The sequence below is a fragment of the Larus michahellis genome, chromosome 15, assembly GCF_964199755.1.
Source record: "Larus michahellis chromosome 15, bLarMic1.1, whole genome shotgun sequence".
Classification (NCBI taxonomy): Eukaryota; Metazoa; Chordata; class Aves; order Charadriiformes; family Laridae; genus Larus; species Larus michahellis.
In genome coordinates, this window is record NC_133910.1 from 5,317,293 (window position 1) to 5,341,099 (window position 23,807).

General features: G+C 54.4%; 1 protein-coding gene across 6 annotated transcripts in view; it reads right to left on the reverse strand.

Moving 5' to 3' along the window:
• The window catches only part of ASTN2 (astrotactin 2), a 377,208-nt gene that overhangs the window by 92,284 nt on the left and 261,117 nt on the right, over positions 1-23,807 (reverse strand). For all 6 annotated transcript variants that reach the window (XM_074609111.1, XM_074609113.1, XM_074609112.1 and 3 more), the window contains 3 exons: positions 14,820-15,085; positions 1,540-1,673; positions 252-400 (listed from right to left, as the gene is read on the reverse strand). In XM_074609111.1, the coding sequence (XP_074465212.1) occupies positions 252-400; positions 1,540-1,673; positions 14,820-15,085 (549 nt within the window). The remainder of the gene's footprint in view (positions 1-251; positions 401-1,539; positions 1,674-14,819; positions 15,086-23,807) is intronic.

Consider the following 23,807-nt stretch of genomic DNA (forward strand, 5'->3'; position numbering starts at 1 on the left):
ACAGCTTTCCTACCCCAAAAGGGCAAATAATTTCCTTCTGCCACGCTGCATTTTTGTATTTCCCCTTCCCCTCAAATAGCTATGTTTGTAGAAACCTTCAGAAACCTCTCCTGAATGAAGCAGGTTTGATATCTCATGTAACACCTCGGCTCTATGCCCCATTCTCCACAAAAGCAGTGGGTCCCAGCCCGGTGGGGCGCAGGATGCATCCCCCCGCGCCAAGAGGAGCTCGCCCTCGCAGCCGCACCCACCTGTGTAGAGGTCCGTGTCCGTGTACTCATCCACCTTCTTGTGCTGCAGGACGTAGTCAGACACCTTCGTCCCAATGGCAGGCTGCACATCCAGCCACTCCAGAGAGACCACGGTGCTGGAGGGCTCCACGTTGGGGGAGAGCCGCAGGCTAGGCAGGAGACAGGAAAGGAACCACATAAGACATCAGCTCCCTTTTTGGGGAGGAATCCACCTCTACAGGCAGCACAGCCCCTGGCAGGGCTCACACTCGTACGCGAGACAGGGGGCACAGGGGAGAGCGTGTAGGTGAGCACAGAAGAACTTCCAGTTGAAGTTCAGTTGGGTGCAACCTATGCAACGTGTGTCCTTACCTCCCCCTGCTCCTCTGTAAAAGCCTAGGTTGTGCAACTGCAACCCCAAATATCCCATCTAAAGGAACCTTCATCTCCTGGGAGAACTACCGAACTTCAGCAGCCCTGTGGGGAACTGGAGACCAGCTGCCCAGGAGCAAAAGAGAAGAGGAGGATCCAGTTTAACCTTTATGCAACCCAGCAGGGCTGAGCCTCGAGGAGGGGAGGGTCTGCTCTGTGCTGCCAGCGAGCGAAGGCGAGGGAGGGAGAGAAGGGGCAGGTGTGGCTGTGAATTTACCCAGCTGCAAATGAGCAAAGCCTCTGATGGGTGTGAGCAGAAGCCAAAGCAGGGCAGCTGTGCAGGAGCTCCTGCCCGGAGCAGGGGCCACGTCAGTAGGGATGAAGGCAGAGCAGCCCTGTCCTCCTGGCCGTGATAGCATTAAGGCGTCCTCTGCTCTTTGCGTCGGGGTAAACGACAACACAAAAGTCCAGGGCTACAGAGAGTCCGGCTCCAAACATACGAGGCTGTTTGTCGAACTCGGGATGGGAAATGAATCCCCCCTGAGGATATTGGCTCACTGAGAAGGTGTTCTGCTCCTTGTGGATTGCTGGAGCCAGTCTTCCTGCTTTCTCAGCTAATTTTCCATCAGTTTGCTCCCGATTTGCTCTTGCTCTGACAAGCCACAATGAATTGCACTGTAATTCCATTTCTTTCAGCATTTGAAATCCCATTCTACGAGCCCTGCTAATCAGGTGATGAAAATCTATAAGGAAACCTTCCAGGGCCACAGCCGGAGCCAGGATATCCTAAAGGCATCAGTCACGCAGTAAGGAGCACTGGACGGCGGCCCCGGGGCTCACCGGCGAGAGGAAGGAGGTGCCCGTGGGCCGAGCCTGTGGGAAAGGGGCTGGTGGCGGGGGGCTGTGACCCGCGGGAGGGGCTCGCACCGATACGTACACAGGCGGAGGGAGAGGACTGCAGTTCGGGAGTCCGTTCTCATCGAAGGCGTTGAGGTCACACCTGCACCAGTCTTCGATAACATCGCCTTTCCCCGAGCACCAGTATGAGCTCATCAGGGCTCCCTTGAAAGCCTGACGTGAGAACAAAAAGCGTGAACACGTGTGCTAAAGACTCGGGGAGATCCAGCCAGTGGCTCGGCCGCGCGGCACTGAGCGTCAGGGGTGGGTGTGCACAGAGCTTGTGGATCGGGAAGTACAAGGAGATCCTCCCCAGCTCTGCCACGGACGCTCTGCATGGCCCTGGGCATGGCCCTTCACCTCCCTCTGCTTTAGCTCCCGCAGATCGAGGGATGCTGGCTCATCCCTGGGTGCCGCTTTTAGCGTGGGGACGGGGATTATCTGCACGATGGCGCCTACAGAGGGGATCTCCTGCGCTGGAGGACTGAGCTGCCTGAAGAAACACAAACCGCAGCCTGTTTGTGACACTGGAGATCACACGTAGGGTACCTTTATACTGCAGCTGCGCACAGAGAAACCCTTCCATGCGCCCATCCCATACCTGTTTCTGCCCCCACTAAGAATAAAGTAATTCCTATGCCCCCAACAACACAGACCACTTCCAACCTTCTCGTAGGTCTGTTATTTATACGAGCTGCCCTCCTGCAAGCAAACTGCTGCTTTGTTCACTTGCATAAGGAATGCTCACAAGCAAAACAGCAGTATCTGGAAGAAAAAAAAAATAAATTCCTGTAAAATATTTGCAGGGTGTTCCCCAGCCGGGCAGTGTCCCCTCTGCAGGCTGTCCCCAGCCTGAAACTGCTCCTAACGATGCCAACGGATCCCTAGAATAACAGCTGTCCATCTGCCAGGGTCTGAGCCTGAACCGGTTTGATTGAATTCCCAAAGCCTTCCAGGTCTTTGGTGGTGTCTTCCCCGCGCTCATCCCGCAGCTCCGGGATGCTTGGTGTCGGTCCCCACACTGCAGGACGGGGCATCCCTCGCTCCGTACCCTGCTGTAGTTCAGGTTTCATCGTGGTTTCTCCTTCTACCTTTGCCTGTCGTGGCTAATTAAACCTCCAGCTTGGAAGAAGCATCTCCCCCTGCACACACACGCGGCCAACGCTCAACCCGGCCCCGGGAAGCGACAATGCCTTGCTAGAATAATCATAACACCGAAACTTCGTCCACTAAAACAAACCTCTTTGTAATGCTTTTTGACCTTTTAAAAGGCACATTTCGGGGCCGAAATGCCTTCGCGGGTCCTCATCCGTGCAGAGCAGCCTTGCTGCCAGCCTCCGCGCAGCCCAGCTCGCCGCAGCTCGATTCCGCCCATTCTCAGCCGCCTGCGGATGCCTGGCCCCGGCGATACCGCCCGCGCCGCCAGGTTACGCCTTAAAGATAAAACCGTGCCCTTTGAGGAGGACAGGGACGGCTCCAGCGGCTGCAGCATTTAGTAGAAAACTCTAGGAAAAGCGCCATCCCGGGGAGGTTTCTGAAAAGAGGAGGTATAAATAGAGCCTGACGTCAGGGCTCCCATTGTCCAGGGTTTTGTTGCTCTCCCCAAACACCCCCAGCACCTTTAACGAGGCGCCTCGAGGCTCTCGCCTCTGAAACATTTTCTGCTTCCAGGCATTTACAAAATGGGACTGTTCCAGAGCAGGAGGGGAAAAAAAAAAAAAAAAAAAGGAAAAAAAGGAAGGAAAAAACATGTGAAAGAGAGAAAATGTGACGTTATTTTATTTTCTTCTTTAGAATGTAATTGAAGCACTGGGCTGGAAAGGACATCTCAAAGTAATTGGGGAGCAGCAAAGACAGAGAGGAGTTTATCTGACACACGGATAAATGGGTGCAGATACCATTCCGTAGGGAGCAGTGGGTCTGTGCAGGACGGAAACAGAAAGGGATGCACGTAGGTGGACGGGGAAGCGTGTGCCCTCCCCACGAAGCAGGATAAATACGTATGTCGTGGGTGTGTGTGTGCACAGACATGCACTGTGGGCAAAGACAGATGTCGGGTGACCCCTGGAAGAGCTGTACCGTCACACCGATGGCACCGTTCCGCTGTCACCCTGTCCCCAGCCCCGACCCCTGTCACTCCACACGCTCCCTCCCTGGTCCCTAACCCAGTGCCTCCCTGTACACCCCCAACCCACGGAAGGAATCCTGCCCACCCCATCCATGCCCTTTAGCCAAATCCAACAGTCAACTCCTTCCTTCCATTTTCTTTTTTCCGATGGTAAGCGCAAGGCTGGATGAGCAATCCCCTCTGCTCTGCCTGCCCAGCCTCACGCGCATTTTAATTAGATCCTGCAGGTACCCAGCCGTCATCTGCCTTGTGTCAACCTTCACACAAACGAGGTTAGCTAATCGATGCGTCCTTCAATTGCACTCATTAAGGCAAGCACACCTACGCGCGCTAACCGGGTTACTCGGCGCACGGCTGGCCCCCGGAGCTGGCTGCTGCCTCCATCCCATTTCCAGCAGCCGGCTGACATTGGGATGGCCGGGCAGTCAGGACTCGCCTTTCCAGCAGGATTTCTAGCCAGTGGTTCCCAGGATTTTCCCATCGGCACCAGGGAGCGCGCGTTGAAGGGTGAGGAAGTGGCAAAAGCAAACTTGACGGGGGGAAACAGGTAAGATCGTGCAGGAAGGCGGGATGAAGCTCCCGGCACAAAGATGTTCACCAACACTTTAGGAGGTTCTATACCCCCTGTGGGGACACCAGCCTGCTCCCTGGGGACACACACTTGCTCCGCAAAAACTTGAGGACAAACGGAGGGTCTCCATGAGCTTTGAGGAGTCTGTGGTCCTCCCAGCCCTGAAGCCAGGTACAGCTTTCAGTGCAGGTTGCACAGAGCCCACGCTTCCTTCCCTCACCTCCCCCAGCCTGGTCCGGGCTCTGGCTGCGGTGGCAGAGGCTGTTCTCAGGCCCTGGTGGAGATGAGCAGTGGAAGCCGCCTTCCCTTGCAAAGGCAATAGCTTTAACCAGCCCAGCCCCAAAGGCACGCTGCAGGCATGGGCTCCTCCACAGGTGGCAACCACATGAAAACCTCTCCTTCCTTTTCTCCTTCTGAACACATAGCTCAGGAGGGATGGGAATGCTCACACAAACCCAGGAGAAAGGCAGCTGCCACCTAAACCAGGAGCCCAACGGCTCAGGAAGACCAAGAGCAATGGTCAAAGGATGCAGCAAAGGTGCCGAGAAATGTCCCATGGACAGCTGCAGCCTTCAGGAGAGCTGCAGATGGGAACGCATGGGGACCTCCCTGGTCTGCAGTGGCCAAGGACAACCTTCCCCTCCTGCCTTGGAGTGGGCACCTCCATGTCTGTCCTTCCCTACTGCCATGCTCAGAAATGTGCAGCAAACACTCTCCTCCTTGCCAGGAGAAAGCACATACAACAAGAAGACCATCTCCAACACAACCATCCATCTCTGCATCAGGCGCTTCACCATGGTGGTGACACCAAGCTGGGAAAACCCAAGAGGCTCAGGAAGCGTGAAGGGCCTCCCAGGAGCAGCCCTGCCTGCTGGGGATGGCAGAGCGGCCCCCGATGCACCGTCCTGCGCTCACCAACCGCTCCCCGGGATCTCAACGCCCCTCCGTGCCCTAAGGCAATTTTATCTTTCATTTAAAAGTATCCAAATTGTATTGTTTCCCTGTGAGTCAGCCCATTTAGTTTATGTCCTTCAGTGCCAGAGGGGAAATTTATGAGATGAGAAACTGGCTCGAAACGTTTATTTTCTAGATGACGAGTCATGCCATTAGATATATAGCATTATGAATCATAGGAACAGCATCTAATTTGCTCTTAAAGGTATAATAGGTCTGACTCCCCACACCCATACACACACATATATTGGATTGATAGTTCCCCCATAGGATGGCTAGTTCATTTGTTTTGACATGAGCAAGACTTACAGGACCATAAAGTCCCATCTTACCATAAGTTAAGCCTATTCATAAAAAAAATATTAGGGAAACGAATGATCAGCTAAGCACATTCATCCTACACTCGATTGCATATGGATCTTTCTCCTGTTGTTATTTGTGCTCAGGGGGAGGCCATTTGGCCCCGTTTTATAGCTTAGACGCTCTGCAACAGAATATAGAAGAACATTTCCTTTGTCCTCTGTTAGACCTGGCTGATGGAGGGAGAAGCATTAAGTTATTTCTGACCGTGGGTTTTCTGGTAACATCCCTGGAGAGGTAAATTATACGACATGAAGGAACCTTTCAGATCAGCGTTTGCAGGACTCAGCACGCACCACAGGGCCTGGTGTTTCCAGATGGGGTACTGGAAAGGGCATGTGTTGGGTGCTTATCTCTGTTTGAACATCTGGTCTTCTCCATGGCTGACAGGGATATCAAAATCTGGCTCGATTGTTTCTTTGGGTCTGGGTTTCTTTGTGGATGGTATGCACACCTCAGTTTCTGGAAAAATTAAAAAGGAAACACAGGGAAATGAAAAAATACCCATAAATGAGCAGGGAGGCTGGACATAGATATGCTGGAGAAACCAGAGAGGACCTAAAAGCTGGCAATTTGGTACATTTTGGGCTTTGCACTAATTTCCCTGGTCTGTTTGCTTGTTTGTGTTTCTTTTTCTAAATGTAGAATGAAGAGAAGAGTGGAAGCGGGCTGGGTCATGCCAGTGGACAGGTTCAGCCCCATGTCCAGGGACACGGCAGCCAACGGAGACATTCCTTCCCTTCCCATTTGCAGGATGGAGATGGTGCCAGCACCACCACCACCACCTTCCCCTGAGCGCAGGCGGGTGACACCGGAGGAGGCAGAGGGCTGCCTGGCGAGGTGCAGCCCTGTTCTGCTCACCAGCAAATCCAGTCACCCAGCGATGCCACCCTATACAGTGCCTGACCCAACCGGGCCACTAACCGGAGCTCCCGAGTGCTGCCGTGCTCCCAGCAGTCCGTAGATGGCAATAGCAATATTGACTGTTCATCAAGGGAAAGAAGACTATGGGATGCAGGCTCAGGCAGGGATTCCACAGCCTGAATGGGATGCCACCACGATGATACGGTGGCCGGAGGAAAAGCTTTCCATGCCCTTACAGCAATGCTCAGTGCTGTTCACAGGAGATAAACGCTGCTTCTTGGTCTAGACATCTCTGGGAGGAGTGGGAAGAAAAAAAGAAAAAAAAAAAAGAAAAAAAAAGAGGAGAAAAACTAAGGATTTCCCAGGCCAGAGACTCTTTCCAGGATCATGCAGTTCGCGTCTGAAAGTCTGCTCCAGGTTCACAGCAAAGGAGGATGAAGTTTCCCTACTGCTGTTGGCAGGTGATCTCATCTTGTGCTGCTCACACCCTCCCTGCCTCCGGCTGCCTGTCCCCAGGGAGTGGGATCACCAGCACTTCATCCTGGGAAGGCACATCAGCGGTTTACCGGAAAGGTCAGGGTGCTGGAAGGGACCCAGGGTGGGCAGCATCCTGATTTCTGTTATTTATGGGATCCGAGGGAGCAGCAGAGGACACTGTAAAACCTGGCAGCAGGGGAAATAAAAGGCTTTGCGCTGCAGCGAGAGTCCCGTCCTGGGGAGACGGCTCCGCTTTCACACCTCGGCTACAAAGCTCCCCATTATAGCGGGATCGGGGCGGTTACAATGCGGCTATTCTTCCCCGGGAAACGCGAGTCGGATGTGGGCTGGAGCTGCAGCAGGATGCTCCAATGCGAGAGGAGGAGGAGAAGGGCCAATTAGCTGATACTAAAACAAGCAAAAACAAATAAAAAAAACCAACTCCACACCCCAGACCAAAACAAAAACGCTCACCTCAACAATACAAACACTGTCCCCATTCGCCCTGGCTCCCTTTCAGCTGTGGCGTTGGAAAAAGAAATCCCTGGCACCGGCTCTTCGTGCCTTCAGGGGCTGCTTCGGGGAAGCCGCGTCTGTGCAGGGAGGATCGTTGTCCTCCGTTAGCTCTGCCGGTGCCGAATGGGGGTCAACGTGAGCCCACGGCCTTGGGGACGCCTCTCGCCCTGTCCCCATAGCATCCTGCAAAGCCTCACCTTCCTCCTGCTGCCCCAGATGGGCAGAGGACATCAGGAGACTCAGCCCTGGGGTCCAGGGCGATGGGAAGGGCCCAGATCCCTCCTGGATGGGACACAAGGGGTACGGCCAAACTCTGCCCTGAGAAATGAGTCCCAGTTTGACTTCTTCAGCCCCTGCCTGAATTCTTCTGTCCCTCGTCCTCAGGCATATGTTTCTCCTAACCCTGCTCAAGCCTAGGACCGATCTCCTCCAGGCACGGCTCTGGTCTCCACTTATGGAGATTTGCTTCCCTATGGGCTGAACCGGGATGGACGCAGGGGCAGGGTTTACCCAAGGGAGTCAAGGGCTCCTCTCCAAGGCACAGCTGGGATTACAAAGCCAGGGGCAGAGCCCAGACGATGCCTGACAAGGCAATCTCCTGCTGTGGGAGCACAGGGTCTTGGGGCAACAGCTCCTGGGGTACCGGATTTCTCAGGTGTGCTCTTTCGCATCTGCCCTACCCTTTGAGGGCAATGACAACGCCAAAGTCGGGGGCAGGGGGGTCACAGCACTGGCAATACACTTGGATACTCCAGCTCCTTGCCCAGAGGCTGGAGAGCCGCAATAGCAAGCTCAGTCCACACAAACAAGGGTGGGGTCCCCACTGCCCCGAGGGACAGGCAGCAATGGAGGGACGATGGACGCATTTCACCCCATTGTGGGCCCTTTAGACCATCCATCCTGGGAATTCGGGGTTGGCATAAATGCACAGAAGGACTCCAAGTACACAGCCGGGGCATGGCTCCATCATACCTTGACTTACAAACAGCAAACGTGAGACAACCTTGACCCTGAGACCACCAAGAGAAGACATCAAAACCAGCTGGGCTTTGCGCTTCTGCTGAAATATAGCCATCAGAGCAAGCGAGCACCAAGGGCACGGAGATCAGCTGGACCCAGGAGGAAAAGCGACACCAGTTTGTGCAGCTCCCTCTGAAACCACCACTTTGCCATTGTCGGTGCGGGCAGCTAGCCTGCTCCAGAGAGAGGAAGAATACATGCTCCATTGTCATCAGGGCACCCTTGGAGCGAGCTGAGATTAAGTAGTTTGAAGGATGAAGGATGGGCTGGATGAAAGAGGTGCTTTCCCCTCTCTTTGCCCCTGCTTGCCCTCTGGTCCATGATAATGCTGCTGCTGGTCTGGCCGGGCTCGGGTGGTCACTGGACTCTGGGACATGAGCTGGGCACGCTTGCTGCCTGCGACTCCCCTCGTCCTGCCAGCCTGGGGACACTGAAGTGGTCTATGGTGGCCATGCTCAGCAAGAGACAGCTCCTTGGGGCCACTGCGCGTTCGCAGGCAAGGGGTGGGAAGGAGCGATGGGGAATTTTGCTCCAACCTCGAGAGCTGCCGTCCCAGTGGGTGACCCAGAGGGGCTCTGCAGGCACAAGCACACTGTGGCCCATGCACAGGCAGCGAAACAGCTCTCACCAAGAGCCCTGTCAGGGTCCCAGCCAGGTGCTGGGCTCCTGCTGAGGCCGATGGGGCCGGCAGCGCAGGGACGTGTTCCCCAGGAGGCCTCCACACCGCGGGCTGGGTCCCGTGTGCTGCGAGGAGGCTGTGGCTGCAAGCAAATGCTGAGATTAACTCAGTTTTCGAATTAAATCAAGGTCCTAAGGGTCTTCTAAAAATCCAGGCTCCACGTCCATTTGTCTCCTTAAATACAAACAACAGGGGTTTGAGTCCATTTCCCACTAGGAGCGAGACTGATCTCTCCTGCCCCCCTTCCCTGCATCCCCTCGCCATGCTACCCTCTAAGCACTTCTGCAGCTGCCCGAGCTGCTCTGTGGGAGCAGCTTTGTGTTTGTTTCGGATTTTTTTGGGGGAAAGGAACAGACCACAAATAGGAGGGACCACACTGATGAACCTGCCTGCCCCTCTCCTCCCCGCTGCTGGCAATGGATGCCCTGTGGCTCTGGCCATGCACACATGCATCGCCACCAAAGCTGCTCCTGGGTGCACCGAATCTTCCAGGTCTCAGAGCTGCTCCCCAGGCCAGTGCTGGCAGTGGGAAGCAGGATATCCCCGCTCCTCCCGGTGCCTCTCAGGGTTAGCTGCCCGGCTCATCTTCCTGCAGCCCAGCCAGGGTACATGGAGGTTTGCAGAATATGCAAACCTGGGGTCTCGCTCTCTCAGCCCATGCCTCTTGGTGGACTCCAGGGCTATGCTGGGCAGTAAGACATATGTTGCCCATGCCACGGAATGATGGCAGGCAGGGATATGTTGACACTGGGGGAGGAAGGCCACCACAGCTTGGCACTCTCGCTGGGGTGACACGCGGCTCTCCTCTCCTTTGGCTGTAGGATGTTATCTACAGGCAAACCAAACATCGCCGCTGCGTCTCCCTTCTCTCCCATCACATGCGCTCAACAGCATCCCACCCTTGAGGTGTCGGAGGCGTTTTGCCTGCGGAAAGCCCCAGAATGGATAAAAGCTCTTTGCTGTTGGGTCTGGCCAACTACTGACATTGGTGGAGGTTTCTTCCACAGTCCTACAGTGGAGAATCTACTCCAGCTTCATCTGGACATGATAATGGAGGGACCACTCTGGTGTCCACACTGCTGCAGAGCACAAGTGAAGCAGAAGAGAGACATGGGCATCCAGAGAAGTCACCACCAGGGTCACAGCTCTCTGTTTCTTCACATCTCTTGAACTCATGGTGTGAGCATTGTGACTTATGAACAATGGAGCTGTAACAGCAATGATGCTATAAACTTACTTGGACTAGGTTAATCTCACCAGCTGACTGGGACCAGTGGAGAGAAGACTCCAGCATTGCCTCTGTTCCAGCAAGCAGCCCTTGCTCTGTGAAACCTCCCACCCACAGCCACATCGGCCATGATTGGCTATGACAAACCCATTCAACAAAGCCCTTCCAAAGGTGCTTGGCCTTTCAAACACATCTCCTTGACCCTGGGAAGCTCCTTTCCCACCCTAGCGCTGCCAAAGGCTCCAGCCAGGCTGCAGCTACCAGTGACCGTGCAAGTCCTCTGACCAACACCGTTAAACCACAGGAGGAAACAGAAACACCTCCTAGAAGGTGCTCAATGTGTAAAGTTTTCATTGCACGCAAGAAGGAAAAGAAGGGCCATCGATAAACAGCAGTGCCCTGATGCGCTGCTCCTTCCCGCTGCTGGGAGCGGGAGCGATGCTTCAGCAGGACTGGGGAGACAGACCAAACCCCGGCTGATCACACACAGCTGAGAGTTTCCTTAAGCTCCCAGCACAAATGTCGCCAGGCAAATGCTCCTTGGGCAGCAAAAGGCAAAACCTGACTCCTGGAGCCCTTCTAAATTTCACGCCCTTGCTTCAAAGCAAGAAGAAAATAGCAGTTCCGAATGACAGGGAAATAAAGAGTTCCCCAACTTGTACCACGTGGGCAAAGCAATATATTTTCACCTAATCGCCCTCTTGGAAATGGTCACTTTTAGCTGAAATCAAACACGCATGCATAGAAAAAAATTACAAATCAGCCCAAGGCAGACACCCAGCATGGAAACTGAAACCCCAGCACTTAAGAGTCTGGCAAGGTCATCAGCAACCGAGAACATGGCCTTGAACCGTGCAGTAGTTGTAAATTTTAAAAAGTGTGTAACTCACTGCACTGGGGCAGATGAAAAGACAAACCTACTAAAAAATCCTACGCACACTGAAGCGGGCAAAACGGCTTTACCTGTGTCTTGCCTCATCTCTGCTGCTAGGCTTACATGAGAAAACTTTCAGCAAACTTTATAGATGTTAGCATCCAGCTTATTAATGACCTTGCTTTCTCTTTGTACACGTATATAATCATCTATGTGGACATACATGCAAAGAGAAAGATCTTCATTATTTGCAATTATTATTTTTTTAATACTGCAGGGGCATTGGGATCTGCTTGCAGTTGCCGTAAGGTCGGCGTTTGCTGTATCAATTGAGCATTATCCGCACGAGCAGGGAAAAGCAGGCAGGGGAGCGCTCAGCTGTGGATACTGCACTCGGAGGTGCAGGACTTGGCTCAACAGAGGCATCTGCAAACCTTGTTTATGCCACAGGCAAACGCCACTCTGCTAGTGCCTGGGACCCCCCCAGGCCTCCCACTTCATGATGAAAAAGGACATTTCATCATCCAGCCCGTACATGAGATGCTACTGACAGCACCTGCCCTTTGGGAGCCTATCCCGGTGTGTAAAGTGTGGAATCATAGAATCACAGAATGGTTTGGGTTGGAAGAGACCTTAAAGATCACCCAGTGCCACCCCCTTCCCTGGGCAGGGACACCTCCCACCAGCCCAGGTTGCTCCAAGCCCCGTCCAACCTGGCCTTGAACCCCTCCAGGGATGGGGCAGCCACAGCTTCTCTGGGCAACCTGGGCCAGGGGCTCACCACCCTCAGGGTGAAAAATTTCTTCCTCAGATCTCATCTAAATCTCCCCTCTTCCAGTTTGAAGTCATTACCCCTCATCCTAGCACTACAGCGGTTCAAGCCAGAGGCTTTCCAGGATGCTTGCAGGGCACACTGCTGGGTCTTGGTGATAGGGTGATGCCCCGTGGTGGCGGCAGAAAAAGTGACCCTTTTCCCTTCTGGGGTCACCCTCCCTCCTGGCTCATGGGGGAAGCCCATGCTCCTGCCCTCACAGCACCCCTCGTCCCCAAGCTCATGGTGCTGCGAGAGGCATGGGGACAACGTTCTCTCACAGGCAGCACTAACCCCGCACCAAACCACCCTCGCTAGGGCATGGACATGGCTACCGTCAGCTCCAGCTCCTCCAGAGAGGCGGGGGCAGCTTTGCCCAGCCCAGGCTGCCCGGCAAAACCTCCAGTGCCAAGGGGTGAGGTTTGTGCCCCTCCGGCAACAGGGGATTACAGCCCCCAGGCACCGGGACTCGTCCCTGCCCGTGGGGCCGAAGGGCAGCAGGGGGAGGAGAGGGAGAGGAATAAATATCCTGTGGGAGAGAGGTTGATGGAGAGAAGGGTAAGAAGCAAGTTGGGGAGGAAGGGATGGAGGGAGCAGGACAGTGGGTCAGATGAAAGTTTAAGAAGTAAGAAGGGGAAAGGAAAGTGCTGGAGCTGATGCAAGACACGGGGTTCATGCTAAGGGAATGGGAATGGCCAGGAAAGAGAAAGGAGAGACAGGGAAGGCAAAAAGCTATCCCTGTGTCCTGCTGCGGCAAGGGTGGGGATGGCCTTGGATGGGCTGCAGGGACAGGGGGATGAGAGGGCCTGCCATCAAAAGAAGCCTGCAGCCAAAATAATGAGAGCCAGTCCGGCTGCATGCTGGGGGTCAGAGAGGACAGCGTGCACCCACCTGTCCCCCACCCCAGGACCGCCACTGTGGATGGAGCAACGTGACCTGTCCTGGCACGTGCTGCTCGCTGCCAGCTCCCGGTGTCCCCTTGGCACCTGCTCCAGCAGCATCCTCCGTCCTGCAGCCACCCGAATCCCTCGTCCTGCCACCTCCAACCCCAGCAGCGCTGATGGAGAGCACCCCAGCCATCAGCTGGTGAAGGGGGAGCAGACACACACAGCACAGGCTCCCCGGGGGTGCCCCTCCACCGCTGGGTGAGCAGGTGGAGGGAGGAGGAGGAGGGATGCATCGAACGCAGCCCTCTGGAAGATGGCTGGGGCTTCTCTTGTTTGGTTCCTTTTGTTTGTTTGCCTGTTTGTTTGCTGGTTTTCCCGGCGCCTCAGCAGAAAGCACAATGCGGGCTGTGCTCCAGCTGCAGCTGATGGGACCAGCCCTCCGCAGGAGCCAGGGGAGGGAGGAAGGAGGCTCCTGCTGCTGGTGAAACACAAGCTCCAGCTCCCCAGGACAAGGAGGTGCCCCAAGCGAGCCCAGCAGGGCAGGCAGCACCGGCAGGGCTGGGGGTACAGGTGAGGAGGAGGAGGATGGGACAGTCAGGGCCAGAGACACAGGGTGGCATTGCCACCTGGGTGCAGGGCTAGGAAAGGGAGCTGGTGGTGAGCAGGGTCCATGGAGATCCCCCACATCCTGCTGGGCCCTGCTTGCTTTCACCATTACTCCTTCCCTGCCGGCTAACCCACCTCTTGTACCCCAAAAGGAACTGTCTCCTTGCAGACCGCTGCTGGGGAACGCGTCTTTCCTGCCTGAAGGAAAGCAACTTTCCCACTTCTCTCCTGTAATGCCTCATCACAGTACTGCCTTGGACATGCTGATAACAGCAGGTCAAGACACAAGAATTGCCCAGCAGGAAGAGCAGGTATGCGTGGGGAAAGGATGCAGGATGAGAAAAAAGTGGGAGAAGGGGAGTTTGGGGCAAAGAGCTTGGAAGGAGAGAGGAAACAAGGTATGGAAGTTAGGCACGGCTTCATCGAATAACCAGGAGGGCTGACAGACAGGAAAGCAGAAACAAGATCAAGTGGTAGACAAGGAGGGACAGTCCCCATAAGGGACCTGGGTGCCAGGAGAAACACGGGAGGTCTTTTGCCCTTGGATCTATGACGGGGGTGAAGCATCATTCCTGGTGGTCACACCTCCATGTGCTAGAATTGTTTCCTGTCCTGCAGCCCTCTGCATCCCACCCACAGCTGCTGCGTGATGGCTCACTCCAGGCATCTTAATCAAGTGCAGGCTCAGTGTTAATAAGTGACTTTAAGCAGGTCTGTCATTTCTGGACGTGGGACCGGGGTTAGAGGGCTACGGAAGGGGGCAGGGGGCAGCAACAAACCGAGAAAGCGGGAAATCAATCTCCATAGGATTAACACTGAAGGTCTTGCAGGAGGGAGAGGAGCCCAGCCCCAGGGAAGGGTGACCTCCAGCTCGGCTGGTCCCTCCTGGAGTAACAGTGACCTCCTGTGGCTGCGGGACTGTCCCGAGGGGCTGGTTCTTCCCTCTGCATCAGCGCTTTGCAAAACCACGCAACAGAGCTTTGGCCACCCCTCGCACAGCCAACGGCTGAGATCTTGGAGCCAGGACTGAAAGACTGACCTGGTGCCCGGCTCCTAAGACCCTCCACCTGTGGGTGGACACCAGCGATGACCATGGCTCCGGCTGCTCAGAGCATTGCCTTCACCATCCTGAAGGCAGGGAGACACTGGTCAGCGAGGGCTGTGGGTGGTAGGCAGCAGGACCTGCCAGCTCCATCACTGACACCGTCCTCAAGCGTTCCTCACCAAACGTGCACACAAAAACACTGCCCTGCTCTGGGGAACCCAACATTGATGCAGAGACTCAGGAAGGCAGACTTGAGAGGTGATTCAGGTGGTGGAGCTGGTCCGCCACCGGCTCACTCACCTCCCTGGTATCGTTGTCCTGGATCAGAGCGTACAGAGGCACCACTCGGTTGATCTCCAGCAGAACCGGCGTAGGGCTGAGCTGCTCCTTGCCAGGGCGCCGGCACAAATGGCAAGTGGATGGGCAGCGCCCTTTCTCCTCGCAGTGAATCTCCACACCTGAGATGAGGTGGTCATCAGACAGCATCTGTGCTGTCAGCAGGCCCGAGAGATAGGTGATGAAGGGCATGGATTTCAACTCCTTCTTGTTTCCAAGCTCCGTTGTTTCTGGTTTAGGGAGAGGGAAGAAACCAATCAACATTAAATAAATCTCAGCACAGCCATGCCAAACCCAAACTTTACTGTAGCCAGGATAAATGCAGCTGCTGAAGGTGTAGGGCAGGTGGGAGGAGGAAATCAGAAAGGTCAAGGAAAGAAGGAGAAAAACAGGACCTGCTGGTCACTGCTTGAGAGTGGGTAAAAAGCGTGAGCATTTCCAGCTTCCTTTTTTGTAATTTGCATATTCACTTTACGCACTTCAAAATGAAACAAAACCACCGAAGTATATCTTCCCTGCCAAAAAGAAACCTCTCCAAAGTGACCAGGTCGAAGAGCTGCGTGCCCTCGTCCCTGCCCCAACGCCAGCCCTCTCTAGTCCCTGCGGTCCTTAGCTGTTTCTTTTGGGTGACACATTATCCAGGGCACCGAGACAGAGCCAAAGGAGGCTGCAAAGAGAGTACACTGTGGGATGAAGCTCCTTGGCAGAGGGGGTAAGCGGGTACCGGAACAATCTCACTGCACAGGGAATAAAGGAGGTGTTTCCAAAACCACTGTCAACACTCTGCTTTCAGGAAACATTCAGGCCTTTGAAACCCATTGTGAAACTTCCTGGTGGTCTTAAGCACAAGGAGATTAATGCCGGAGAGTCTTACTTTGTTCTGCCTTGGTCCAAACGCTCCCTAAGGACAAGGACCTGGTGATACCCTGAGCAAAGAAGTCAGAACTCCCATCTTTGTCCTGTACACTTCTACTTAAACTCTCTATCTATAGATACTCCTCTTGGGTTAATCCAAGGAAGGCCCAGCTTTCATAACCTGGTGATAGACCTACAGAAAAAAAGCCATTCTCCATCCTGTGCCTGAATGAGGCTCCCAAGACCATGAGCTGGATGGTTGTTGCCTCCAACAACAACCTCCCAGTCCCAAGAAGGAGCTGTAGAGGAACGAGGATTGTCTCAGTGCCCTCGGCTTGCAGTGACATGCAGCTATCTGGCTCGGCAGTAGTCAGTTTGAAATGCAAGTAAACACAGTATTCATTCATGACTCCCCGAGCCCTTCAGGCTAGGGACAGCCCTTCCCTGTCTGGCTGTCAGGGAACGCTTCTGTGCGCAGGATCAAAGCTGTCACAGGAAGAATGAGCAAATTCCAATCAATCCGTCTTTCAGTGGGATAAAAGGGGGGCAGTTGCTATGATAAATTAAAACAAGGCTGTGAGGAGATGCCTCAACACCTAGGGAGGCAGTGGTGTACCCAGACATGGAAAACGAGAGCTGGAGCTGGTTCTTGGAGAGATTATTTTCTGGATGAGCAGCTCCAGGCAACTTCAAGCCTTGTAAGGGAAAGCTATGAAGCCATGATAAACTGGGTGGCTCAGAAAGAGTGAAGCTACAAGGCGATATCACGAGCCTCTGCTCGCTTCTGGGTAAGAGTAACATTTTTTTTAACATCGCTACTAAACTACATTTAGAAGAGAAAGGAGATGGCAACGGCATTTTGGGCTGCAAAGCTTCTTCACCAGAGCTCACGCAGTGATTTCAGCAGGGGAAGGAAGTTTTGGAGCCAGGTTTTAAGGGACAACATGAACACAGAGCTGAAGAGAAAGTGGAATCAGTTATCTCATGATTGGCAATAGGATATCAAACCTTCCTTCCTGAATTATTGGCTTTATAGCTAAGAATTATAGACCACAAGCATCACATGCCTGGATGAGTCCTTAACACAGGCTATGGCTTTGCCTCAGCCTAGCTAAGGCTCGTCTGGAATGTGGCACACAGTTTCAAGCCTTTCTAAAAGGCTTTCTGAGAATCCTTGTTCAAATTGCACATACAGGCGTCCACCAAGACCTGGAAGAGGATGTGGAGACAGCCCAGGTTGGATAGGCAGCATGGTCCAGCTGCTGGAGCAGTGCTCTGGGAATGCCTTGTTGGAGGCTCCGTTCCAAGCTGTCTGCTCTGTGCTTCTCCCCCCGTGTCACCCATCCTCTCCGTGTTAAAGCACAGGGCACGCTCGTGGGCTCAGGTGCTCTTCGAGTACAAACAAGCAGCAAGAAGTGGGATGAATAAGCAGGAAGAGCAACCGCCCTTGGTCCTCCTCGGTTACGGTCTGTGTTTGCAAGGAGCAAGCCGAGGCAAGTAAGGAGCAAAATAAACTTCTGAGCAAGAATTTCCCTCCGCAGGAGAGTGCTAACTCCAGTGTCCCTGCATCACCCCGTGCTGAGGGACACCCCAACTGCTGCAGCTGTAAGAGCTTAGATTCAAGTGTTTGCATTGCTGCCCCGTCCAGAAATACAGAGGAAGTTCCATGCAGCGATGCTCCACCAGACATGTCACCTTGGGGAAGGAGAGGACATGGCTTCCCTGCAAATGGTGGGCTAGACATGGAGAAGCATCCACCAGCGTCCACCTTGACAACACAGCCCCTTTAGGAAGACAGTAAAATGAGCGTGTGCTCGTCCAACATATCCCGCACCACCCACCACCTCCTTCGCCCATTGATGCCAGGAAAGGGCATTGTAACCGGTGGTGGTGGTTTCAAGAGCTCCCCAAAGGGACTGGCATGAAGGTTCCTCCTTCCTCCTGAAAGAAACCCAGATGGAGCAAAGCCATTTCAGGAGCAGCCTCACCAAATGGACCTGCACAGGGAAAAGCACAGAGGTCCGCAAATAAAGTAAGGTAGAAAACCATGTGAGTAGTGCAACTCCCCTTCCATAGCAGCCATGCACTCAACAAAAGAAGATTAGCCGTGGAGCCTGGTGACTCAGGGCAGACTTGTCAGCAGAGCAGACTTCATAGGTAAGGTGGAAACGGCTCTCTGCATTTAATCCTCTTTATAACAGCTGAAGCTCCAGTCACTTTGGGAAAAAGGATTGCTTTGCAGACTGGATTCCTGGGGACACAACGGGTTACTGCAGCCGAGCTTACTGGTTCAGCCTGCTGGCAAGGGATGCACGGTGTTCCCTTGTACTGAAAAGGCTCTGGGTAAAACTCCAAAGGAGGAAAATGAAATAGGACGTGGCTCAGCAGAGGGAGACGGGCTTCACTGCCAAATTGCCAGCTCTCATCCAGACGAGCACTTGGAAGTCATCAGCACTGGATAGCAATTCCCGGTAGCTTTTGTGGAACAAGCTTTGGGGGCTTAAGTACAGTCCTAACAAAATAATCACCCCATTTCTGCTATTCAAACCTATTTGAGAGTGCCAGCTGCACACCCTGCTCTGGGCCAGCTCCTCCAGGGCCGGGAAGAGGCAGTGAGGAGGAACCGCTGCTCCTCCTCTGCTTGCTCCGGTGTGGAAAGCATCAGCTCCAGGTGCCTTCAGGCCTGTGCTCATCCCTAGAAAGCTGGCCATTTCCTTGAGGGAGACTGCGCTTCCTTCTCTTCCCACCCACATCACTCGCAGCATCTCACAGAGAAGTTATTCATATCTGGGAGGTATTTTCCCCTAAAACACACTCCCTTTATTCCTGCCATTGTACCTGTAGCCTGGGAAAAGGGACTGAGGTCCCTCTGTCTCTCTGCTTCCTACCTGTGAGATGAGTTTTGGTTATCTGCTCACAAGGAGGGGGCTTGGGGGGCAGCCTGCTCTCCCCACGGCAAACCCGACAGTTTTTTCTCCATGACTGGAGAAACCCCGCATAATCCTGGAGGATCGGTCTGGCTTTTATTACCTAGTCGCTGCACAGCGTTCGTCAGCGCTGAGGCCCAGCTGACTGGCTTCTTCTCGAACGAAAATATGGGGCGGCCCAACCCTATTCCTGATGAAGTCAAAGGAAGCTTTTGCCGCTGGATTGGAGAGAATCAGAACCAGACCCTGCAACGTACCATTGCAATGCCATCTCCAGCTGCCAGCGAAGCCAACAGAAACACTCCCGTTGTCTTCGCTGCAAGCTGGGTCCAGTCCAGGGTAAGTAAACCCACTTTTAGCGTTCAAGTCCACATTGCACGAGCCCCGTGCAGAACTAATTAACCTCCCAGCGCACTCAGATTGCTCTTGCAAAGCCTCCGCTTCACACCTAAGGAAAGGCTCTGCAGGTGGCCGCTGCTGGGGTGCTCCAAAGGTCCCCGTGCTGGCAGGAGGATGAGGTTTGGCTGCAGGGGCTGCAGCGCAGCAGCAGCGAGGACAGAGGGATTCCTTATCAGCCCTTGCATCTGAACACGCTTTCGCTAACGCTGCTGACGACTCAGTTGAATCCTGGCAACATCTGTTTGGAAGCACAGCACCGCGGATGTGGTTAGACGCATCACGGCAACTTGTGGGAGTTATTAGTTTGTTTGTTTGTCTGAAATATGTATTTAAAAAACAAAAACCAAAACAACACAACAGAACAAATAAAATCACAGCCTTCCGCTAGGCGTCAAGCCTTGCGTAAGAAAGGGAGGTTGAGCAGCGCAGGGTGTGCAGAGGTACCGCTCGCCTGTCGGGGTGCCTGGCTCCGTCTCCGTGCTCCACCAGGATTTAATAACCCCACAGCACGAGGCGACAGCCTGCACAGCGCTCAGGGGTCCCCGCTCGGGATGCAGCACTTGCAGATGTGGGAAACACTTCCAGCATTACCAGCAGCACCTCCTAGTGCTTGGACAAGAGGGAAGCATGATAACACCACTACTATAACAATAACAAAAGCATAATACCTAATTCTTTTGTATTGGAGTGCTGTTTTGTCTTGAGAGCTCCCAGGAGCCAATGGGTTTGCTAGTGGTCCAGCATTTTATACAGCGCCTCTTCCAAAAGATCCCAAGTCATTCCAAAACTGGGAATTGCTCCACTCACCACAAGAATGCAGCCACATCAGGGGTAGGATGTGGTGGCTCTTCAACAGCAGAAAAGCTTGGAACAAGGAGAGAAGAAGGCTCTCTGGCTGAAGCCGCAGAGGGAATGTCAGAACAGACCCAGGTAGGGATTCCTCCAAGCTCAGCAGGTTAACCCCACCAACACCAACCTGGGTTTTGCATTTCATGCAAGGAAGATATAATTCCGGTCTGCTTCCCCTTTACACCACCTGGACTGGACGGACCTACTGCCACCATGAGCAGGGCAGCAGGGATTTACAGCCAGTACATATCCCTGGCACAGGCTGCCCATTTATTACCTGGTGGAATAATACCCCATTTGTTGGCAAATCCATCGAAAGGGAATTAGAAAGAAAATCAATAGATGTGTTTGCCTGGGAATTTCTCTTGCAGTGAGTTACTGTCAGTGCAGTAACCAACAGGTCTGGGAAGAGTCTGGACAGATTTAATGCTGACTGTTGGTAGTGATGGGCAAGCCCTGCTCAGGGCTGCTGTGAGAGCAATGTCCAGGGAGCCAGCAGTGCTCCTCTGTCACACGCATCCACGTGTCCAAGATGCGGGGTGACAGCCCTTGCTGCTGCCCAGGGAATGCCGCAGCATCTCAGACTGGCTGTGCCAATCCCCCAGCAATGCCCAAATCCCCGGGGCTCACGCGTGGGCTGGGGCGAGGGAGGGCTCACCTAGGAATCGCTACCCGTCTTTTGGGGAATGCGGGCGTCCCGTGACATGGCATCCCGCGTGGGAAGCCTGGGTGAAGGCATGACTACAGCCTGTCCGGGAGGGACGCAGCAGACCCCAGAAGCGTTCAGGCTGGGGCTTGCAAGCAACCGCAGAAATGCACCAGTGGGAGACCAGTGCCGAGCTCCCCGAGCAGCTGGTGGGGCGGCGTGGGGCCCTGCCACCGGCGTGGCTGCGGGGCAGTTGTGGCCACCGCGGTCCGTGAGGACCTGCTGCCCTCTCGTGGCACCGCGGGAGGATGGCTCTCTCGGGCTGGAGATGGCCACCGCTCCCTCTGCTGCTGTCACCCCACAGCCCCTCTGCGGGGGACCTCCCGGGCCTCATCCTTCAGGGAACCCCACACTTTGGAAAGACGAGTCGGGCAACCCAAATGTGTAACACCCCTGAGTGCCAATATGTGATAACCTCCTAAACGTGATGGTTTGTGACCCCTTTTCTGACCCCATTATGTCCAGAGAGTCCCACATTGCCAGCTGCCTGCCCGCCTCTGCCCCCATCACCCTCCCGCTGCAAAGCCCCTCTCCCTGCTCCTGCTCTGACTGCTGCTCCCAGTCAATTAACGTAACTCAATTAAACACAGAACCCTGCAGACTATCAGCGCCCCGACACCAGCCGCAAGGAGTGGACAGAGAGCCACACCGTGGTGCTTGTGGCTCAGCGGCATGTCACCCTGTGTGCCTGCAGGAGCCCCTCTGCCCTGTGACTGATCCCGAAGGTACCGGCAGGGAGAATTCAGAGGCAGATCATCTCCTCTCCCCGCAGGTTGGCCAGGCAGGCTCTGCACTAACCTCAGCTTCAGACAAGACATTTACAGACTTGCAAGCCTGTGGTATTAAGAAAAAAAGCCAGGAGGGCTTTTAGAGACCACTGATAAACCTCTATAAAAGGGGATGGTGCAGGCATCACCGGTGAGCTCGCTTTATCAAAGAAGTATCTCTGCAGCGCCCTGCAGGGTCCCCACTGCCACCTCGCTGCCTGTGCCAGCTCTCAGAAGAGCAACTGAAGTCCTGCCCTGCTCATCTGACCCGCAGCAGCATCTCAGTGCTCACCCTCCTGCCCCTGAGCCACTACAGCCCCACAAGGACGGCTCCATGACCCCCCAAATTGCTGCCACCATCCACAGGCTGCTGTGTAAGACCCACATGGGCAGCTGGCTCCCTCCCTGCTCCAATGCACCCGCACGCTTGTTTCCCATGGGATGTCCAAGATCTACCAAGCCCTGCCATCTGGCTGGCTCTCTACCAGCATGGGACAGCCCCTCGGGACACGTCACTCTGCCAGGGGGTCAGGCTTCACAGCCTCCCCATCCTTCTTCCTCACGGCACAGGGTCCCCATACTCCGACATGCTGGGTAACATCATCAGCTCATTGTTATCACCTCTAACCAAATCCAGAGAGTCCTTTGTTTTCTCCCCAGGATGCATTAAAAGCTTATTTTCTTATTCCCATCATTATTTTCCCCTCATTCTGTTCATTTTCAGGAGCACGCTCACAAAATCTGCCAGACCACCCTGGTTCAATGCTAACACCCACTTTTATTCACTGGAAAATATATCAGGGGCTGAAAAAGCATTTCCCTGCTGATGCCAGGAGTGCTGATGCCCGTGTCCCCTCCCTGGGCATAGCAACACCTCCAGGGAACTGCCGGTGCCCGGATGGGTCCTGCTGAGGTTTGCTGCTCAGGGCCTGATGCACAGCAGGAAACAGGAGACCGTAAATCTCATTCATTTTCTTTTGCAACCCTGGTCAGGTTTTGCATCTGCTCTCTCTGCCTTTGAGTGCATCTGCTGCCCACGTTGCTGGTCCCTGCTGCTCCTGATCACTGGTTGGGTGTAGATCCCTTCCAGCTGAACTATTCTATTCTAAATAGAAAAAGTAAAAAAAAAAAAATACCAAAAACAGAAAGTGGCAAGAATTGCTGCATTATGCTAGTGCTTTCCTCAGTGCTGGTTGGTAGCTGCTGGAGCGGGTGAGCAAGCAGCACTGGAAACGTGTTGCGGCTTTTGCTGAAAGGCCTGGGCACAGTCCTGCAGTCAGCTGTGCCATGCTCCCACCCGGGCATGCAGGCGCAGGGGCCACAGGCAGGATTTACAGGAAACGGTTAAACCAAGGACTCGCCTCCTCCCCAGGCAACAAACTCCTTTGGACCTTCACCTGACTGCAGGATACTGCCTGGACGCTGCTGGGACCAGCAATGCTGCCAGCAGCACTGGAGCTGCAGTACTGCTGGTGTGTGAAGGACACAGCTCCCCTGGACCTGCCTGCCCAGGCCTGGGCTTCTCCCAGCTTCCACAGAGGAAGCCCCAAGCCCCCGATCTGCTGTGCAGCCCCACAGGGTCACAATAAAATCAGTCTCTCCACCATCCATAAAGCCGTCTCATGATGGCTGAGTGAAAGCTGAGCTGGAACAGGCCCGGCATTACTGACAGCGACAGCCCTTACAGCAGTGCAACCCTGAGAAATACCAGCGCAGAGCAGAGCCATGGTGCAGCTGTGAAACCTCGGCCTCCAGCTACTGCTGCCAGCCTGCGGGCAGCTGAGAGCCCGTCTGACGTGCAGAGAGGTCAGGAATAAAGGCTGGAGAGATGAGGAGAAGGAGAGAAGAGGCAAGAGGGAAACGACTGATTCTATGATTAATGACTGCCGTCATTAGCCCTGTGCGAATGTAATGGAGATGCCATCCTTTGCTACCTCCCAGGCGTGGGCAGAGGAGTTGAATGACTGGGCAACACAAGCTCTCTTCTGATCGAGGGCAAACCCCGTAACTGCTCGATTCCCCATGAACCGTTTGTTGATTCCCTGCCTGCGCCACGGCAGCTGCACCGATCGCAGGCCAGCAGCGCAGAATCGGGGCACTGTGGGAGAGGAATTAATATCAACCAGGATGCGCCCTGAGCGAGGCCCTGCATAAACAACTGCAGCTGCCTGTCTATTCACTGACGGTATTTATGCGCATCACCCAATCAAGTGATTACATTTGCTATTCTCTACCTAAAAATAGTCCTTTTTTGTCCTGGGAGTCCACGGGCTGCTCCAACACAGTTCATGAAACAGACTCAGACAGACAAATTTTCAGCCGGCGATGCAGAACCGGACCCGGGCTCAGGACCCCATCTGAGGGTCGGGCAGGGGGAAGGGAAGGGGCTGCTGCAGCAGCGGTACCAGCTGGTCAGGGTCAAGGCATGGACCAACCTGCGTGTGACAAA